This window comes from Aquila chrysaetos, chromosome 12 (genome assembly GCF_900496995.4).
Source record: "Aquila chrysaetos chrysaetos chromosome 12, bAquChr1.4, whole genome shotgun sequence".
Lineage (NCBI taxonomy): Eukaryota > Metazoa > Chordata > Aves > Accipitriformes > Accipitridae > Aquila > Aquila chrysaetos.
The window spans coordinates 7139790-7161566 of record NC_044015.1 but is presented as its reverse complement, the minus strand read 5'-3'; the positions used below and the strand labels follow the sequence as shown (position 1 = coordinate 7161566).

Below are 21777 nucleotides of genomic sequence, written 5' to 3'. Positions count from 1 at the left end.
ATGCTGTGTCAGCTGCCTGGAAGAGAACAGGTCATCTCGGTATCAAGAGACTTTCCAAAAGCTATTCTGTCTTCACTTTCTCTGGGAGAGTTTAACTGTAGTATGACAAGTATTTCTTCAATGGTGGTAATTGACTTGAGCCCCACTGCAGGTTTATGCCTCTATGGCATTCCCTTGATGTAGTGAAACAATGATTTTTGCATTTCCATCTTGCACCGATTTGAGGAACTTAAATTTTTCCACCTTCCCTCCCCCTCACCCTTTGTTTTTTCCTGGATTATTTTTAATCTGCATCAGCTACCCGATCTGGTTCTGTGGGACTGTGTGAACAGCTGAATGGGCTCAGTGGGAGGGCTGGGAACAAGGGGATGGGGAAAGAAAGGAGAGGAAGGATGGAGGAAGAACTACTGAAGCCAACACTTTTGCTGAGACAAATGTCAGTTTATGCTTTTAGGTGAAAAGCTTTTTTATATGTTCTTGACTTTTAAGAGTTACCCTCTTGTTTGGAGCGTACTATGCTACAAAATTATTACCGCTTTTGAGTCTGTGGTACATTTAAGGTGTGTTTAAATGGCATTGGAAGATATGATCGCAGGTCAGTGAAGCACATATGTGCTAGCCGTATCTGTCACGATTAAAGTAAGTGAAATTATGACCCTGCAGCGCCGGGCATGGGTGCCTAAGATTCCCAGCAGCTTTATACCAGAGTGCTGGAGACTGAAGCTCCACAACTTACTTGGCAGTGTTATTCTCGCTCACTAGATTAGACTTGGTATTGGTGTGGCTGTCTGTGCTGCAGTCGTACTTCTCATTTCAGCGTAGCCATCCCCAAAGTTTTTAAGAATGGCAGTATGACATCATCTCTCTGTTATTACAGGGTGTTATTAATGTGTGGCTGGGGACCATGGTTTGACCTGCCCCCCATCCCGTTACATACCCTGGTTTGGCATCCAGACTCTCCTGGCAGCATATGACTCTTGACATCCATACTGCTGCCAGAGACCTGTGAGCAGATGGGTGCCTTGGTCCTCTTGACATCGCAGTGATGTCAATAATAATTTTCTGTGCTTTTCCTGGTAAAGAACTGAGGTACAGAGTTATTAAGAAAGCTTGCATAGAAGCATGTTGTTGAGTCCAGATCTGGAGCAGGTAATTCAGATAATTTAAGTACAGGGGCATGTGTAAACTCTCTCCTGTCCCCTTGCTTTGTTATCAGTGTGTATGTATTTTGGATTGCAGGAGGGGTTACTGTGGGTTATTTTTGGTTTGGTTGTGTTCGTTGGCTTTTTGGTTTGGGTTTTGTTTTTTTTCTTTATTAACTTTCAGCTGAAGTGGAGTATTTGAAGGTAACCTGAGCTGAGCGTGGGTTTAGTGGAGAGAGGCATTAAATAACCAGTAAAGATAATAAAAATGAGAGTTTATTCTTGCAACTTACTAATAGGTTTCTGCGGTCATTGGCCCTAATAAATATAGGACGGCTTCTAGCTTATCACCTTTCAGCAACAGCCAGGCAGTGGGTTTCTTCATCCTTTCATTGTTTCTACTTACAGTTTATCTTCTTGTGTTTTACAGTCTTCCTTTCCTTCCCTTCTCCGTCTCCCCCATATCGGACTGCTTCAGCATTCATTAGCCTTTAATTGGGAAATGTTGCATGGTGGGGAGCACGTTGTCAGCCAGCTTAGGTGTGTTTGGGGGCTAGACCTACAACGATTGTGTCAGTACATGCTCTGTGGATTTGTAATAGCTGTAAAGCTGTTTGCAGCTGGCAGAACGGAGCGAAAGCACTAAGCTCACTTTTGCCAAAGAGGGGGAAATCTGGCTTCCCCCCCACCTTGTCCCCAGCAGGCTGGTGCACACCTACTGCCTCTTCTCATTTTTCTTGGCCACCTCTTTGGCTAAATTGGTGTCGCCGGCCCATTAGAAAGTCAGCACAGTGACGGAGACGGTTTTCTGCTGGGTTAGTGACTTTAAGGAGTTCCTGGGCTGGTGCGTGGGAGGCTGTGCCAGGGCAGCTGGGCAGGCTGGGGTGGGGGGACACCGCCTGCCTGCAGTGGGGGCTGGCGGTGGTTTGGTAGGCAGCCGAGCCACACGCACCTCGGCAGTGCCCACGTGCTGTTTTACTCGGAGCCCGTCGGTCTTGTTGGTGTGTTTTGCCTTTCAGTGGTGGTGAATAAAAGACACTCGATAAAAAATTGTGGAAAAGGGGCTTTTAAACTCTTTAAGCATCTCCTTTTGTTTAGCTAGTTGGATTTTGGGTGAATGTAAGAGATTTTCCTTTCACTTGCATCTAGTTGTTGTTTTTCAAGTGACTTTTGATGTTTCAACATCTTAACCTTAAATAAATAAAGAGTACTTGATCTGTCCCCAGTAGGATGAGAAGAGAGTAAGATGGTTGCTGCTATTGTTTTTACTTCGATTTATAGACTGCTCCTGAGCAGTTTGGGGTCACTTGAAAGCATGGGTATGAACTGTTGGAGATCACCTCCTCCTAGTTCTGCACATCTTCTGGCAACAAGTAAACTGTTAAGGCAGTGTTGCTTCTGCACCAAGTAACAAGCTTTTACACTGTATCTCACTGCTTTGTAAGATCATTATTTTTTTAAATCCCCAAACAGGTAACTGACCTAGCCTTCAGCTGCTTTGCCTGACTTTCCCATGAGGTTTAGATAACTGGAACTGTTGGGAAAGATGCTCTTGTAAGATATTACGGTTCTAGGTCTTCAGTGTCTCGGATCTCACTACCATAGATGTAATATACAAAGAGGCCCTGCTTCAAAGTGTTGTTTAAAGTCTGTTATGATTCCTCCTCTCCTTTTTACTTGTAAAACCAAATTTGGTCTGTTGGACTGTCTGTTGTTAACAAGAACTAATGAGTTTCTCCTGTAATTATTTAATGCGTAAGAAAGCATTTCAGTAGGCAAAGACATTGAGGAATTTTTCATGTTAAAAAAAAGACACAACCTTCTTTTAAAAGTAACTTTGTGATGCCCCAAGGGCCAGTTCAAAGAGGGTTGAACCCTGGTGCTTAGATGAATAATTTAATTTATTCTCCATTGCAGATGGCAAGTTTCTTATATCCCTTGACATGGGATACAGCTGGAGGTTAACACATTGCGAGGTCCTCAGAGTTGGTGCTGGATATTAAAACATAACAAAATTTAAGCTTTAAGTGTATCGGCAACCTTTTTATGTTCATGTACTTCACAAATTTCCTTTAAATATACAGTAAAGCCTAAGATGAATTTAAGGAAGAAGGTGTTCTTTTTGGAAGCTTCAGGAAATGGCTTGTCTTCTCCCCCATGCTGCTCCTGCACTTCTTGCACACCAGTCTTTTTTTGGAGATTCTTAGTGGACTAAACACTATTTGATGCCTCAAAAGGCAGGGAAACAATTCTTATCTCAGCCTGTGAAGACAATAGCCTGTGTACTTCTGATTTACTTGTTTGCTTCACAAAAAAAGCTTGAAATTTCGGCCTGACCTTGGTGAAAAACGTTTGTGTTTACTTACAAGCTCTGATGGTTGGATGAGACCTAGGCCTGACTGAACAGATGAGTCCCCTCAAGCAAACCTCCTGATCTGTATCTTGGGTGATCAGTTTACTGCCAGTGTGGGGACTTGTCCTCTATGTACATCTCCGTTGCCCGTGGGATATGAGCGTGAGTAGTGCATCTTGTGAGAAACATGAAGACTTCCTCTATTTTTTTTTTTATCCCCTTAAGCTGTAAGGGAAGGCTTAAGTCTTGAAGAATGAGGTTTTCTTCATGGTCTCATGCAGAATTAAACATCTGTTTGTATTTGGTATGTCACTCCTAACTAAACCTCAGTTTCTGCTTGCTGAAGTAAGTGAGGAGACAGATGAATCACCTTTAGGAGAAGGACCTGTGAAGTACTGGTGAAGCTTTCAGGCTGTGTAGCCCAGCCCGGAAGGAACCATGCACACCCATCTCTTTTTCCAGCTCTTTGGCTGGATCATCTTTAGGAAGGAAGAGTGTTGCTGAGATAATTTTTACTTGACATGGATCAATGAAGTAAAGTGAAGAAGTTAGTTGGCAGCTTTGAAGTGAGTTTGCAAGCGAAAGAAAAAATTTAGGCTTCTTCAGTCTTTTACACGTGTGTTACTCGCAAGCTGTTTAGTCTTTGTGGCGCCTGGGATTTCACAGCTCTGGTTCTGTGCATTGCCAGATCACCAATCGTGAACTGTGTCAGATGTGGCCCACGGTAATGTTTCTGTTAAATTGCACATGATGTGCTCTGGTTAATTTGGGGACTTTATGCTTTTATGCAAGATGTAGGAGGACAGACGATACTTGATCAAGCATAAAGTTAGTGCGGTGTGAGCAGATGATTCCTGATTTAGCACAGAGCTTGTCCTTACAGAGTTAAGTTGTCAACATCTGAGCAAATTTGAACCAGCCATGTGAGACAGTTTCAGTGGATGTTTCTTTTGGTAGCGGTGTCAATTTAAGCAATGCCTGCTCTCAGACACTTGTTACTGTCCTTACTTTGCTTCCTTAGCTGGGCTTACCCAGCTCCTGCGCAGCGAAGCAGATCAGGGAATTGGTTTGGTTGGAAGACAGTTTTTTGACCTGGGTGAGTTCCTAATCAGGTTTACCATGTGCGTGCTTGCCTCCTCCCATCCAAGGAGAAGTTGTCACAACTTGAGGGGGTGGTATGAGAGGGCAGGGGATGAATCAGCTTCACTGGCAATCTTGTTTGAAGAAACATCTGCAAAACTATGGCAGGAGTTTATGTTTCATCCGTGCTTTACGTTGTGAAGCCATGATGGTTTTGATCTGGCACTGAAATCTCCACTCCTGGAGTTAATATACTGTCATACTGTGGCCTAAGCAGTTAATTCATGTTGACTAACTGAAGTTGAACATTGGTCTTAAACAAACAGACAAACAAACCCAAACAAAAACCCCACAACTTTTGTTGTTGTTGTTTTGTTTGTTTCTTGAGTGTGATACCAAACTTGTTGTCTGAGTACTTCAGAGGCTCTCGTTTTTGCAACTCTTGAGATACTTCTAGGGAACGTGAAGCTGATTTCTTGTCAGCTTCTGTGCTGCCTAAATATCTTTTGGAAAATAATGTTTTTCTTATCTGTCCTTAGCAATGAGAATTGCAATGGAACAGGCTGTTCTCTTGCCTGCTAGGGAAGAAAATTGTTAGGGTGCAGTTTGAGGATACTCTTCTCCCATGCTCCCCCTCCTCTCCAAAATACTCCCCCATGATTTAAGGAGTTCTCTTCTGACTAGTTTCTCCATCTGCTCAAGTGTTTCTCTGGCTTTTCTGTAAATTAGATCATCCTGGTCTTCCCTTGCAAACCCACCTTTGGGGAATGGTTTTTCTTTTTTTAAGCCTGGACTATTTCCATGAGCTGGTTCATGGTATTGCCCCACAAAGAATTGTACTGGTGCAGCTGAAATTACGTAGGCTCACCACTTTGCTACTGCAGAAAATGTTTGTATAGCTACATCCTTGGGAACTGAAGCGGCAGAAGAGGTGATACAGAACAGGCTTTGTGTCCAGAGGACTTCTAATCATGCTTAGATATCTCATATAAAGCAGAGAATAAAAAAGTGGTTCTCCAGGAATATTTAGTGTATGCTTGTCCTGCAGGAAGCTGGAGGGAGTTGACTTAGTGAACCTAAAGGGTCAGTGCTGCATGCAAAGGTGTCTCCATTGTAGCTGGGATATTGGGAGTGGATTAATTGAAATGGGTTTCCTTCTACTGCCATATAATTGATTTCTAGCAGCAGAATTGCTTCTTTATCCTCAGGGCAGTACTTTGGAAGCTTAATTTTATTTCCAGGATTCTCACAAATTCTCTTTTCAAGTCTTGTTTGTACACAGTCTCCCTACCTTACCTTTAAGCTGGCATCCCTATTAGCAGTTACTTCAGCGTGGCATAGTTCTTATCAGAATAGTGACCTATGAAGTACAGCTGATACACATAACCTCTTTTTCAGTACCCACAGATTGCTGTCCTTTGTTTTTTTCCACAGATCTTCTGCAGTTGAAAACAGCCAAGAGTGCTGTGAGGAACAGAAATAAGGATGTTGACTTTATCTAAAATTCGTGTGCTTTCTGCCGTGAGGTGGTTCTTCCCCTTCTGCTCCCACACCTTTGTAATTTTGCGCTTTTACTGGGAAAGGTATCATACGTATGAACTCTTGTGCCTTGTCCAGAGCTGAGATCTCGAGTCTCCGGATTGTTGCTGCTAGGCAGAATACCTGCCTTCTTCCCTGGCAGAGAGGATAAACATTTGGGAACACACTTGTTCGTAGTGAATCAGATCAAAAGTTAATTGAGCCCGGGACCTGCCTTGAACAGCACTGGCAATAGAGGTGTTGGAAGGTGTGTAAGAAAGTGTGCAAGCACTTTGGATAATTCCCCCAAACACTGTGGAATCTCCAGTGACTTGCTTTAAAACCTAGTCTGTTAATTGTTTCTGAAATGGGAACTGTTTCACATCTCTAATTGTCTGTCTTACCTTTCTCACTTTCTCTTGTAGCTTTAGTATCTATGTTTTTAAGAAAGGGAACAGTGATCAGAACTTAATTATCTTTGAGACTTCTGTCCCTCTGTGAAATGTTTTAAATCAAACAAAGGGTTCAGGAGTTAATAGGGAAGAACTAATGCATGGATAATGGAGTTGCATAAACCTTGTTTCACTAAGAATGAGGCAAAAAAATTATACGAGGTAGCTGGACAGGAATTTTTCTTCCCCCCTTTGACATGGTAGAAAACAAAGAACAGAAGACCTTTGGGAAGTTCCAAATCCCTTAATGTTTCAGAGTTTAAACTGGATCAAGCAACCGTCAGTTTGTCCAAGCAAGTTGCATGTCATTAACTTAGATGGGTTTTTTTGCTGCAAAAAGGTAGAGAATATTTCTTAGCTTGAATAGAGTTCTGTGGTAGATATTTGAGGTTTTGTCTGTAATCTTTACAGGTCCTTCAGAGGTTTGGTTTGGGGTTTATTTGTTTGGGGTTTTTTTCTACTATATCTTACTACATGAGAAGAGCTTGTATTGATAAAAGTTTGAGTCAGCTTTTTTATAGGTCTGTGCATAATCCATAGTCCTGTTATATGGACCTTGCCATGAATTGCTTCTACTTTAGGGTTACAGTTAGGAGAATATTGAACCTGGATTTTTGGAGGCAAATCAGAAAAACTAATATGTAGGTTTCATCTCAAAACAGCCAAGTTACTTTGGCTGTCCCTTTCTAGATACAAGTTCTGTGCATTTGGAAGAAAATGTAACGTGAACATTTTGTTTACCATATGAATGTATAGATAATCCTTGTTTCTTGAGAGTTTTACAGTTGGGGAATTTTTGAGGTGAGGAGATAAAAGCCTGTTCCTGCTTCTTCATGTTCATGGCTTTGATCACATTCTCCAGGGCAGCCCACCTTTAGAAATAACAGTTTAGCCATTAGAAAAAGAGATGAATTAACAAACTCAAGAAAATCAACTACCTGTTTCTTACAAGCATGCTGACTCTGAGTTAAAGTATGATATTAAAGTATGATAAAACATGGTATTGATATTTGCACTGATTATCAGTTTCTACCCATTTTTGTACAGGCGTGTGTTTTATGGGGACTTGGCAAAAAGTACATGGGTTTCTCACTTGTGTATTTGTGAATTTTCCATGTTTTTTTCCTTCTCACTGCTGGGGGCTGGAGTGGCATCTTGTTCTATGTTTTATTATTGAAAATAAGAGTAGAAGCTGGTATGAAACTGAGAACATGGACTTCTGCCATGCGTTTTGAATACGTGAGGCTGAACTTTTCCTTTAGTACAAAGCAATCTTGAGCGGTGCTTCTGCATGTGTATGTGTGTAGATGCATGCTTGGAATTTGATTGTGGTTACAGAGGCTTTAGTTTATTAAATGAAACTGAGTTCTCCTTTCCTTGCATGTGTCTGGACTCTTCACTTTACAGCTCCAGGGTTCTTTCAAGTCATGTTGTTTTTTTTGGAGAAGGGGTGGAAAGGGGAACTGAACATACTGCATATCCTTGTATACGTACATCTATAAATGCTTCTTTTTTTTTTTTTTTTTTTTTTTTTTTTAGAGGTTTTACAGTATATTATATGAGCTGATAGAATCTGGAGAGGCTGTATGCTTGCTCACCACTAAAGTGCTTGGCACATGGGTGTTATGATGATGTATTTGGTTTTTAATATATAGGATGTTGTCTTCCCAATACAACCCTATAGGCTCAGAATTGTACAGGAACCTCTGTTACACTGTCTGCACACCCTGCAGGAGGGTAGAAGCAACTTTCCATTCTAAGGGCTGGTCTCGCAAGAGAAACAAACATTTTACATAATTACAAAACAGCATTGTAAACTAAGATTTTCTATACATATAATTTCAGTGTGTAATTAACTAGACATAACTGCTATTTTGGAGGGAGTGGTGTGCTCATATAACTCCCTGCGTAGGCCAACTCTCAACATCTACTCAACGTGAAAAGCTATGGGAGTTAGCAGAGGAGTCACGCTGTAGAAACTCTGAAGTGAAGACTATTAACTGCCAGGCTGAAGTAGGAAATCGTAAAGGGAAGGGTAGGGCTGCAACAGTTCCTTTAGGAGTGTTTTCTGGCTCCAGTCTGAGAAGCTGCAAGTATCTCAGGAGAATTTGGCTGTGGATCACTTTGCTTGTGTATGGAGCCATCCCACCCTCGTTGAATGGAGTTTGCGATGTCTGTAGACCTGATGGTGACCTAAAACATTTGACCGACTGCCAGAGCCTGCTGGGTCTTGTGACTGGTAGCTCTTTAGGATGGCAGCCTTCCTTGCTGAAGGAAGCCTTGTCTGTTTTTACCTGACTTGGGACTGTTTTCACTGTGTGGTTAGAGACAGGGTAGTCACTGTTCTGGATGGACGTGCACGCACCAAGTTGGGCTGTCGTTGCAAATTTATATCTAGGAAGTTTACTGCAGGCTTTGGGCTTAAGGAAGTGGTGCAGTGGTGTGTTAATCTTGATCCGTTGGTGAAAACCAAGCTTTCTGCTTTAGCAGTGAGAATTTGTTGCTTAGGTCATTTTCCCCTGTTTTGTTGTGGCTGAGCCTTTTTATTGAGACTGGGCAGCTAATCTCAGGAACATGGTGTGTGAGCAGTGGATTCTTCTCATGAGCATGGTCCCTTTTGAGATGTCTGTCTTGGTTAAAGATTTCAGTCAAGGGTTATTTGTTTTGATCTCTATCCTCATGAGCCTTTTGACTTCGTCACTTTGCTCAGAAGAGCAAAGTTAGCTTGATAACTGGGGTACCTCAACCTGTCCGTACTAAATTTAGTGATGATTTGCTGTTAACTGTATGAGAGTGGAGATTTCTGCAGGAGATGGTGCTTGCTTTTGCCATGTCCCTCACTAAATGACTACAGGTATTTCAGATGCTTTTGTGCTTGGGTTGTTGTTCCATTTCCACTCCTTTTTTTAAGTTGAGCGGTGGTAGCGGTGTTGCTCATAGCACATCAAGCTGAGGATGAGGCAGCACATATCCTGGTGCATGCAGTAGCCACAAATACTGCTGTCCAGTAAATGTGAATTGAACTTGTGCTGACAGTATATGTTTAATACCTTCATTGATCTATGAAAGAGATTAATTATAAATACCTAGTTCATGTATACTGCTAGGTAATTGGACCTCATAATTCTTTTAGCAACAGAAACAACTGTTTCAGTTTTGCATTTCTGGTAATGAAAATATTGTGCTGGTAAGGCTTTCTCTGTTGAAACTCTTACCTGTTCTGTAACTAAACATTTCATCAGGTGACAGCTGCTGTGAGTGTTGCTGTTTTTTGAGCAGCCAGAAGGCAATGGGACCTGGGCTCTACCAGGTGAGATTGCTTGACTTGTAGGCTGACCTCTAGCCTCTCCAGCCTCTCTTTCATGAGAATGTAGACCAGGAGGGATTGTGTTATCCAAAATGTAAAGTGATTGACAGTTTCAGGACCAAGCTGCTGAATAATTTGAAAATGAAAGCCTACTGAAAGAAACCGGCCCAAAGTTGAATTTGAAACCCAGAATATGAGAAGGCATATATTTCCCATAAGAGAAGTCATAAAGTAAGCAGGTCATCATAAGTTTATGCACTCTCTTGATGCTCATCTTTAATTCAGGGCAGCAGCTTTGTGGATTGGGCAGGGGAAATATTTGCAACCGTGAAGTTACTTCTTTATCACATGTCTGGAAATGCATATTGTACCAAACAGCAGTAGCGAGTGTGGGAAGAGGAAGGCTTCAGCCTCCCTCGTGTCCTGGGTACATCTGTAGGCTAATGCAGTATGCAGTGTGTTAAGACTTTCTGGAGGTGTGGTAGGGAGTAGTATTCAGCGAGGTCAGTCCTCAGAAAGCACTTGTAGCTTGAAAGGCAAATGTAAGTTGGGAAGGATAAAAATACTTTGGGGCATTTTTGCAACTTGATCACCTAAAAGCCCATAAGGTTATTAGGTAGCTCAGACATGTCTAATCTTATAAATATATGACCTCTAGACAGTGTGTGTTCTTTCTTTTGTGGTACCCCCTCCTGATTTTCTTTTCCATGGACCAGTGTAGACTTAATCAACAGCTGACATGAAGAGGGCAAAGGGGGAAGCTATTTTGCAATAATGTCTTTAAAGCATATGAGAGCAAAGAGAAAGTCTGTTACGTTTATTGCTAATTGAGAACAATTATTTTATGGCCTTTGTGGAAAATTTCCATCTTCTGTGGTCTGTAGGCTGTCATTCTAGTTTTAGCTGCTGTGCTGTTGCAAGTATGCTTGTGTCTGTGTGTTCTAGCAGTTCAGTACCTGTGTAATACAGCATTGCTTTCTAGTAAGTTGTGCGTATTCTCAACTTCAGAAAAAAATGTTATGGGATATAAAAGCTTTTTGGGTAATTTATGTATGCAGGTACTTCTATAACAGTATGGGCAAGAGGAAGAAATACATCTTGAGTTTGAGTCAGAAGGTGGTGAGATGTGTGATGGTCCTTACTGTCTTGTGGTATTGCCACACTCCCTAGTCATTCGTTGTTTTAGCCTGATCACAGATAATTCCGTAGTGTGCATGAGTGATGCTGTTAATTACGATCGTGATGTGGCTGCATGGCTGATTAATTCAGGGATTGTGAGTTTAAGCTGCAAGCTGTTGTGAAGGTATGGGATCGAGTCTCCAACCTTTGTTCAGGTGGTTGGATGGTAAGGGGTGAGCTTCATGTGTTTTATGGTGGTTGCTGTTTGTAAGGAGACATGCTGTGCTTGTGGGATGCAGAGTGGATAGGCCAGTCCTCTTCAATCGGGTAAGCAGAAAAGCCAATAAATGAGCAAGGATAGACTGTTGTGTTTGAAGGGTCTGACCTGTTGTTTTGCTTGCTGTCAGACTCTACTTTTCTGTCCCTAGACCTTGTTTTTTGTTTTAGTGGACTCTTTCCTTCCTGTTCTGCGGTAGGAGCTGAGATGCATATCTTCCTGTCGTTTAGAGGTTTGTTAATTTTGTCTCTTTCCCCATCTTCTCTTTCAGCCCAGGGCACGGAGACTCAGGTAGTTGTGCACATCCAGGATGTCTCCCATCAACAACTGGATTGTTAGGAGCCTATAGAGGGTTTCTGTTATCCGATGTGTGTGTGTGTGCAGTTGTAGCTACTCTCCTGAAAGCAAACTGGGAACAGTATTAGTTGGGTAGGCAGTATGAGAAGGATGCACTTCCACAGCATGGGAGGAAGCTGGAGATGAAGGGGAAGTGCTGCTCAAGGGGAAGGGAGGTGTTTTGGAGTGTAGGGGTCAAGGGAACATGGTGCTTTACCTCCTTTAAACCTGGTGTGCAGGAAACCAGCCTTCATGGGTTTTGTTGCTTGTGGAACAATTTTAGAGTGGTCTCGCGTGCTAAACATCACTTTGGAGAGTGGTTTGTTGAACTTAAAATTTCCTTATTGTACACGTGCAACAGTAACTCGAGCATTTTTCTGTGCAGGATAGCATTTTAATTTTAGTTAAAGTATTTAAAATCTCTATGAAAAATGCAAATTACTCCCTTCTGATCTGCTCACATTCTGTTTTATGTGATTTGCAGTGTGCTCTGCATTGCTTGCAGAGAGGAAGAAACCCTTTTCCAGGTAATTTGAGTAATGGGAAATAGGTCTCCATTAGTTGCATAGCTACTGGTGAAATGCTTAACATAGTTGTGGGATTAGTCTAAAACATGGATGAGATGTACTGGGCTGTGCATTTGTGATGTGATGAAGTCATCAAGCACTGGTCTAAGTATGCATCTCTATGCCGTGTCATGTGTCAGCTCTTGAAGCATCCCATCGGACAGCTTTGGTTCTCTGCCATTCTGCCAGCTGTGTGCAGTTGGCTGTTTTGTGTGAGGTTCGTTTGCAGAGTGTGGGTTTGGGGATGTTTCTGCTGCTTAATAAAACAACATTTTGGGGGTTTTATTATTCAAGACTGTTGGTTACCATTGTGAGCTGTTCTTTGGTAAACCATTCATCTGTGATATACTTTCTTTAAATCCATGCCAGATTTTACAGTCGATAAACTGTAGTTAAATGAAAAATTGAGTTAATGTTCACTTGAGGTAGAAAATGTGTCTGTGAGAATATTTGCCCATATGTGCACACAAAAAAGCTGTTAGAACAATGATGTGAACTATGAACATTTGTAACAGTCACCTGAAACCCGTGGAATTAAAGACAAGGTTATATTTTCAAGACAGAGATTGACATTTCCTTTAGTTTTCATTTTTAATTTTCAGTCACAGTATTCATAAATGTAGGGGTTTTTTTTGCATCAGCCTCAGCCAGAGTACCTGGAGTGAGGGGTAGCTGGTTGTCTTGGGAGTAATGAGAGGGGTGGAGGGAAAGAACTCGTCCTTTCTTTGGGTGGTGGAGCCTTGACGTGAGAGGTGGCTGGTGAGCTTGGAGCCACCTGGAAGCTTCCACGTCCTCCACTGCATCAGCCTTGTAGAGCACGGGTGGTTCTACTGAGGGAGAAAAGATTTCTCTTTATTCTGCTGATCTGTAAATTGCTTAATGCCTGTCATTGTTATTTCAGTCAGCAGTTGTTATTGCTGAAGCTGCCAAATATCTGTTTGGTTTTGTGACTTCTGGTAGAGTTGGTCATAGTAATGTTGAGCCTGTTGTTTTCAGTTTGGTGTGCTGCACAGAGCAGGTGCTTGGGAGTGGAAATTTAGGATCTGGTTACTTGGGTGTTTTAACCATTTCTGGGAACTTTGTTCTTCTACAAACGAGATGTCCAATCTGAATTCCTTAGATGAGATCATTCTCCAGTCTAAAGCCTGCAGGGAAGTGACATTTAAGAGGAACTGACTCTTGCAGTGGGGAAGAAAGTTTTGGAGTTGCTCAGATGCATGTGTAGTGTGTGTGAAGATAGCTGATGATCAGTCTGAGAGGTCTGGAGCACAGAATGCACAAAAATAGGAAAAACTGAGTGTAGTATTTCTATGCTTTATTCACCCTGGTTACACTATGTATGATTAGGTAACCCAGGATGCACACTGTTTGAGTATTGGCAGCGCGACCTTGTCTCTCATCACTTCAGGACCGCGTTGAGACTTCATTGTCAAGGTGTCTTCGCAGCTCGTGGCATATGACACATTTTGTGGAAAGACAAGAGCCTGGAAACCATTTTTTTTTTTTTTAAATTGTCACTCTTGGGATTGTAACCCCTGAGATTCCTGACTTGTGACTGCTCTCCTAAGGCGGCCCAGCCCTGTTGAAGGGACATGAGGGCACTTGAGTTGCCTGCAGGCAGTGCAAGCTGCAGTTCCCGGCTGGGTCATTGGCCCAGCGTGAGCTGCTGTGCTCTCCTCTCTCACAAGTGGCTTGGCCTGTTAACGGCCGGGAGACCTACGGATGCCGTGAGCTGTAAGCAGTAGTGGGAAAATAATCGGTGTCTGGAGCTTGAGTGTTACACGGGGAATTGGAAGGGCTGCTGTAGGACGTGATGGGTAAAAGCTCTGGTGTCTCCCTGGCCACCCTGGAGAGAAGAGGGGAATCGTTAACTTACGGTGCAGCTTTTCAGGAGCAGAGGCCCTGGGGGGTGTCTGTCTTTCCTCTGGGCTGGGGAGGAGGTAACAGTACCTCCGACACCGACCGCCCTTTAAACAAGCATCTCGGGGAGATTGAGGCTAACAGCTTCAGTCCTTGTCTCTATTTACAAAAGGCTAGCACCGCTAAACACCCATTCAGCGTCGGAGCATCATGCTGATGTGTTCATTGCAGACGATTACCTGAGTCGTGCCCAGGGGCTATGGGTGTTTTGCTCCAAACACAAATAAGCTGGGAAATCTGGAGGGAAATCGTCTTAAATTTAGTAGATAGTCTTGGAGGGAATCGTTGTTAGATCTTCATGCAAGGTCAGCACCCGAGGGCGGGTGGCTGCGGCGGGGAGGTGAATTTAGCCCTCTTTTTGCCGCACTTAAGGCTTGGAGTTTGGCTTCTGGGCTATTGGGAGATAAAGGTCAAGTCCATTCAGGACTCTTGAGCTTCTGTTTCCTTACCTGTAAAAGGGAGTGTTTAAGCTTGGAGCTCAGTAATACCAAATAATTTATATGGCACTCCTTGATGCCTCTCTTGAGTTTTTTTGAAGGCACTACCTTGGGTAAAGAACTAATTTTCTGCCTGTAACTTAAAATGTTTGTCGTGTTTGAAAATATGAGTATTACTGACCTGTTTGGCTTACTATATGGAGTTTTGTTGAGGGTGTTCTAGGATAATATAGGCATAAAAGACCAGGAAGTAGAGAAAAAGATAAGAGAGAAAGAAAGAATGAAACTATTTGTATTTTAAGTAAATGGGTAGTACGTGTAAGCTGAGCTGGATGGGAAGAGGAAAGATCGCATATTGCTGGTGAGAAGTGGCTGGATTTTGATAAGAGGAAGCAAGTAAAGACAACAGTGTGATCAAAGTGGAAATAATCTGATCAGAGAGAGAAGGAAGCTGATATGCTTTGCTTTCCACGCTGACAGTAGAGCTCCTTTTTTTTATTATTGTTTTTTTTCCCCAAAAGTGAGTTGATTGCCTTCAGATTGCACTAATATATGTTCCTTATACTGGCATGGATTTTGTATTTCCTTGCTTAAAATCCTGAATTTAGTAGGAACATTTGAAATACTGCTTGTGCCAAGAAATGAATTTGGTATGGTGTCTCTGACAGGTATACATGTGAGGTTTTGATTCGATTTTTAGCAGTTCATATTTTAAAGAGTCTTTTTTCTTTTTGTCAGATTATGTCTACTTCGAAAATTCTTCAAGTAACCCGTATTTGATACGAAGAATAGAAGAGCTCAATAAGGTAAACAATTTTTTCCATCAAGTCTTTGAAGTTAATTGAATTTATGATCTGTTTGATTTGATTAAAATCAAAACAATTCTTTAGCAGTTCTCTGGTAATTAGAAGCTTAAAAATACTTTTGTTCAGATAATTTTCTGGAATGCTTTGAGACCTGCTAGATTGTTCTCCTTTGGTATGAAAGGACTGAGTGTCAAGGTAGGTCATTCTCAAGGTGATTATGTCCACCTGTAGGGCAGGAGATTTCTGCAGTTCTTCGATTCCGTGCCAGGATCATGCGATATGAAGATAATATAACAGTTTGCCTAGAGGATGGAGAGCTTTGTAATTTGATCTTTCTGGGGGAGACTCTTGCTCAACAGGAAGGTTTGGAGCTGTTATCTGCTTCCTCAGGCTCTGTCTTTGCCCGTTGTCCTTTGGGCCAGTGTATTACTTCATCTGCCAAATTTCCCTTTCATTGGATCTAAAAGGGAAGCATGATAGCTTGTATGTGGGAAGCCAGCTGATGTCCTCAATGCTGAAATTTTGCCTAGTTGAGGAGGGAAGACTGTTCTGAAGCTGTTAGCTGTGTCCTAAACATGTCACTTTCTCAGGTTTAATACCAGTGTGTCCATTGCAGCCCATACAGAAGGAATGTAACATTGCTGGTTTAGTTTTGAATTTAAATTAACTGACTAAAATTAGGTCTTTTTCTTCAGCCTCCAGTGATGGAAAAACATGTCTTTCTAAAACAGTTACTTGGAAAAGAAAATTTATCAATATAATGACAAATAAAGAATCTGAAGGCTAGGACATCCTTGTAACCCCCTTCTTTTTAGTGGAGGTCTTTCGCAGAAATACTTTGTCTCTCTTCCATTAATGAAGCAAGAGCGAGTTTTTAAAATGTTCCCAGTGGATCCATAGCCGTGAGGTATCAACAGCTTTATTCCATCAGTTACAGGGTGCAGATTTGTTGATCACTTTCTAGGAAAGTGTTGTTTTCCCCTCTTCCTTCCCTCTTCATTCTTCCCCCTCTTTGAAAAAAGAACTTCCAACCTGGATCTCTCATCTTGGTGCAATTTTTTCTTGAGCTGTAATTTGTCTGACCTGCTCTTTGAAATGGGTCTTTCAGCTTGAAATGAATCATGTATCATGTTGCCTTTTTTCACTGAGTGTAAATGAAGCCTGGGCAACTAAATGAAATAGATAATTCTACATTGTAGTTGTCTGTGTTTTAACAAGATGGCTCCTGCCTTTGTATTTTAGTTCCTCAAAATTTAAAAGTTCTGAATTATTTAAGAGAAAAGGATAGAAATTCTGCAGGCTCTCTACCAAAAACTGGTAGGCTGCAAGGGGAAATATTTGTGCATGTACGTATTGTCTGATTTTTTTTCTTTGTGTTAGGAAAACTGGTATTATAAAAGATGAAACTTTTCCTCCATTCACATCTTAGCAACAAGCAGGTATATCAGTTTTTATTTTGTTTCCTTGAGGACAGATTGCTGGTCCACTACCTTTTTTTGAAGACTTCCCAGAAGGGAATTTATATCTTAGTCTTCTAGTTTCTTAAACTGTGTGCCATCATTATGGTTTTCAAGGACTCTTCAGTAGTAGGATACAACTCTTTTATGTTACATTTTCATTATTTGTTGATTTATTTTAGAGAAAGTGGATTGGTGGGGGATGTTACAAACCAGTAGGTGTATTTCCCCTAGAGTTTGTATAAAGTGAGTTTCACAATTTGGCAGGTGTCATCTTACAAGTGATTGATTGCCTGTCTCGTTTTAGGAGTTTTAAGAAAAAAATCCTAAAGCTTTCAAAAATTCAGACTTTTTTGTACGTTGTCACTGGTGTAGAGTTTATTGCCTGACGCAGCTTCCTTGGTTCTCCTTTTGGAATGATTTTTTTTTTTTTTTTTTTGCATTGGTCATTGTTTAGCTCAACAGTGCTGTCAGAGAAAGAAAACATTACAGGAAAGTAATAATGGCTGGGTTCTTTCTTGCTTTCCTACTGTGCTACAGAGTTTGGAGAACAGCCTAAACCTGAATTCTGTTGTTCTATTTCACAGTTATTTTTATTAGGATTTTAAAGATGTCTTTGAATTCTACCTAAGGTAGGCATCACCTGAAAAGTAGCAGAGTGGCTTGCTAATATGTTGTAACTGCAGGTAAGTGTTTTTTCTCACACCTTGAAACATCTGTAACTGCTAAAAATGGTGATCCTGCAGAAATAACTAGGAAGGAAGGGCCAAACTCTGTTTCCCTACCCTGGAATGGATCACCCTGGAATTTGTGTGTTAGATAAGTGTGTGCAGTTGGAGGGTGCTAAAAGGTGATACTGTGTAATTCTTGTGCAAAATTCCAAATTATTTATGAAGTTTCTAGTTTGGTGCCTACAGTTCAGTTCTTCATTTTTGCTCAATTTTTTTTCTTCTTTCCTGTTTCAGACTGCCAATGGAAATGTGGAAGCAAAGGTGGTATGTTTCTACAGAAGAAGAGACATATCAAGTACACTTATTGTATTGGCAGACAAACATGCAAGTAAGCTTGTTTATGTTCAGATTGCTTCTACACAAAATTGCCAAACTTGGATAGAACTTCGATATTAGAATTATGAGTATCAGTATTATTATTCTTAAATGTCCTTTTTCTGTACTCATCTTCAGCAATTTGCATTACTTGTTTGGCTGACTTTTCTCTCTCTTTCTCCCCCCCCCCCGGCCCCCTTTTCGACTCCCCCTTTCCTTAAACCTTTTAAAACCTCATTTGGTGTATGGTTTGATTGTGGTGGAGACAGGACGGAAGTTTTCAATTAGGGCTGAATAAAGACATCTTATTTGTTCCACAGAAGTGAATTTCGTAATTTTTGGGATGAGAGGAAGTATTCTCCCCGTCTCTTATATTACTTCTCATGAATTATTTGGTTTGGTTAGTGGATTTAAAAAAAAAACCTCAAACTTTCTTTATAAGTAAATCAAATAGCTTGATCATAGGAAACTGACTTGAAATGTGGCCAGCTTGAAACTTGGCTAAGAGGAATTCTCTTTAAATTTCAATATTAATAATATTTTTTTGTAGTGACATAGCTTTCATCTGAACATGCTCAGTAAATACACTTTAAAAGCACTGAATGCTAGGACATCCTATCACTATTTTGAATATTTCGAATCCTTTTGTTAGGGAAAAAAACCCAATGTTTATGCTGAGAGGAGACTTGAAAAGTATAACTTTTTTTGAGCACTGTAGTTACTTTCTGATTTAAAAAAAAGCATGAAACTAAACTGTCATAAAATTCATGGGGTTGTCCATGCTACATTACATCGGCCTCCCTTGCATGTATGCATTGCGTAACTAATTTCTTGATTTTTATTATTTTACAGAATGTTGTGTTCACTTATGTTGGCATTTACTCCTCTCCCAAGGAGATCAGAGAAATGTGAGATACCTATCTGAGTAGAGATGTAACGCTAAATTTTTGTTTACAAATAAGCTTCCAATTCTCTTTCAATTATAGAAGCAGTTTTAAAATGCTAAAAAGTGTATACAAAAAATAGTTATGTGTCAGTATAGATTAGGTGTTTGCCTGTATAAATCTGTAAGGCAAGATACTGCAAAAAAATTCAGATAGTTTAAAAAAAGAAAAACACAACAAAACCCCACCCAAAATAGATGAGAAGCTGCTGTAGATCTGTGCATTCCAAACTCAAATGGAGGGTGACCATGGTGCACTAGCTGGCTCTCAAGGGGAGTATCCATCTCCGGGGGAGAAATAGTGCAACATATTGGATGACTTTGGGCACTTTGTCTGGGGTGCTTCCAGCCTGTTTGACTCCATTCTAGTTGCCGGTGAGGATTAGATTCAGGTTCATTACACCTTCCTCTGCCAGTTCAGCATCCCTCTTGTCCCATCCTTGCAAGGTGATGGACACAGTACTAACAAAACAGACTGTTGCCAAAACAGGTTGAAAGGGAGGAAAAGACTAAGCAGGTGGAGTTACTAAATTGTTTTTACTTGTAAATAATAGAGTATGTGAGATGTAGCTGTTCAGATTGCTTAAAATTTAGCAAAAACCATGGACAGCCATATCTATCCTTGTAATTCAAGGCACATACATAAATGAAAAAGAAGCAATCAGATCTGGGCATGTCAGAATTATGATTTAGCTGCCAAGCATCATTGTCTTTTAATGTGCTTCTTGGTGTATATATGAATAGACTGTGATGTATATGTAATAAATATCTAGATAGTTGTACTGCATGGGGATTGATTCAATCGAGATACTCAGTTTTAACAATGAATATAATGTCTTGCTGTGTTCTCCGTGCTGTAGTGCCATTGGGGAAAACATGCAGCAGAACTAGCTCCTTACTGATACATTTGAATATTTTCTGTTGTAGATTCAAGTCCAAATAAGTCCCTCTATTGCAACCATACTTTGGAAAAAATGTCATGTGGCATTGAGATGAGATTTGGCTGTGTTGCAGAATTGTAGTAGCAGGCAAGGCTCTTTTTTGATATCTCTTCAGTGCAGCACTACTTATTTTATCTGAGAATACTGAAGCTTAATAGGAGCTTTACCATAAACAACATGACTATTGATTCCTTCATGTGTGTCTCACTTCACTAGATTTAGTAGAGGAAGCAGGTAGGAATGATTCAAAGAAACGCATGTCTGAGGCTGAAAATGAAAAATATTTGAACCCATATAAATGCTCTTTGAACCTGCAAAGGCTGATTTCTTTTTATGATAAGAAATTTAAGATGATTATTTAAAATGCAAACAAATAATTCATTGTTCATATTCATATGTGTTTGAAAGACAGGAAAATTCTTCTATAGCACAATCCTATTAATAGAGCCACTGGAGACAACTGAGGCCGTCTCTTAGTTTAAATTTCATTAGTAACTAACATTTTTTCCAGTATGTTTCTTTCTGGTGCAGAATAAAATTGCTACTAAATGACTTCCATTTATTTAGATAGATGTGCTGTTGTGTGGCTTCCGTTCTTCTTAAGGAGGGAGAAGAGTAAAATTAAGCTTTTGGACAGCCGTTAGTTCTTTACTCTGAAAAAAAAATAATATCTACATCCTGCATGATATAATGAAATTAAATTTTGTGGATGTTAAGATTCTAGTACAGATACTCAACACTGTCACTGACTTTGAGTTCATTTCCATAAAGTCTCCTGTTGCCTCATTTTGATGCATTTGCAGTAGATGTACGTATCTGCATCGCTGATCTTTTAACTGCCTTTGTTCAGCTGATTAATGGAGCTTTCTGACTGCAGACATTTCTGGATTCACACAGTCTTCTGTTTAAGATGCCTTTATTTTAGACCTACTGTTGAGATCAGTGCAGTGAGAGTCAAGTAATGGGAAGACATGGCCAGAACATGAATGGAAAAAGTATATGTGTATTTTGTAGTATTTTTTTCTCTTCCAATAAAGGAAGGAAAAAGATGTGATTGTGAAATGAATGTTGCAAAGTTTAAAAAAAAAAACATTTAAAAAATGCTTAAGCTTTAGCTTGTATAATCCATCAAATATCTGAAACAGACAAGTCTGAGATATGTTGTCTTTTCTCATAACTCTTTATAAAGAGAAATGAGTTGGAAGCACCTTATTCTGTGGTTGGTGACTTTAATTAGTACCTGATATGTGCAACCTGATTCTTGGATTTGATCTGTGATCTTACTATTTTTATCATATGATATAAAGCTTGTCTGGGCTGTCCTATAAATCTTTCAGCCTTATAATGGCTTCCATACATTGTTAGCACTTTTTATTCATAAGCCTCTTTAATCGCCTCACAAATTATTCCAGGGAATTTCTCCACCTGTTTCTGAATGAACCTGCTTTGCCAGCAGGAGACTTATTTAATGTTCTTGCCCAGAGACTTTGTAGTGGTTTAAAATAGGCATTGTATGCAAACAAGATTGCAGGCAGAACTTGATGGAAGAGAAGTGAGAAAGATAGCTTACTTCTCAAGCTACTGTTGGATGCTGTGGCTATATATTTTCTCTATATATAGCTTCTATATAATGTCTTACCTTGTTTCTTATATAATTAAGTAAATATTTCCAACAGCAGGAACACAACCTCCCGTTCTCCCTTCTAAAGATCCACCCCAGCCACCTCCAGATACTTGTGATCTCTCATGACCACAGTTTTCGTTTCATTAAAAATGTTTATCCTGATTTGTAAAACAATGAGTGACTAGCTGGTAGTGGTTGGAGAACTGAGTAGTTAGCGCTGGCTGGTTTGGCAGGTTTATGGTTAGTTTTCAGCAGCTAATGTTTGGGTGCCAGGCACACATGGCAGCATGGTTTTGTAAGTGCCAAAGGTTCTAAAAATAAACGTCTTGCAGCGGTGAGGTGTTGTTACTCAATCAGTCCACGAGTTGCGTGAGACCTGTGTGCCTAAACAGGTAGGGGGTCTGCTGAGTTGTGGTTTTTTTTTTTTTTTTTTTTAATTTTAGATAATACCTG

General features: G+C 40.6%; 1 protein-coding gene across 12 annotated transcripts in view; it reads left to right on the top strand.

Moving 5' to 3' along the window:
* MTA1 (metastasis associated 1) overlaps window positions 1-21777 on the top strand; it is an 88044-nt gene that overhangs the window by 5553 nt on the left and 60714 nt on the right. For 3 of the 12 annotated variants that reach the window (XM_041127684.1, XM_030032632.2, XM_041127676.1), the window contains exons 2-3: window positions 15246-15313; window positions 17736-17829. Coding sequence is in view for 11 of the 12 variants with exons in the window: in XM_030032632.2 (XP_029888492.1) it covers window positions 15246-15313; window positions 17736-17829 (162 nt within the window). In the remaining variant the exon portion in view is untranslated. Of the gene's footprint in view, window positions 1-429; window positions 455-3727; window positions 3800-7564; window positions 12112-13897; window positions 14621-15245; window positions 15314-17735; window positions 17830-21777 lie in introns of those variants that run through there. The other 9 variants (XM_041127678.1, XM_030032631.2, XM_041127677.1 and 6 more) reach the window with 8 other exon arrangements.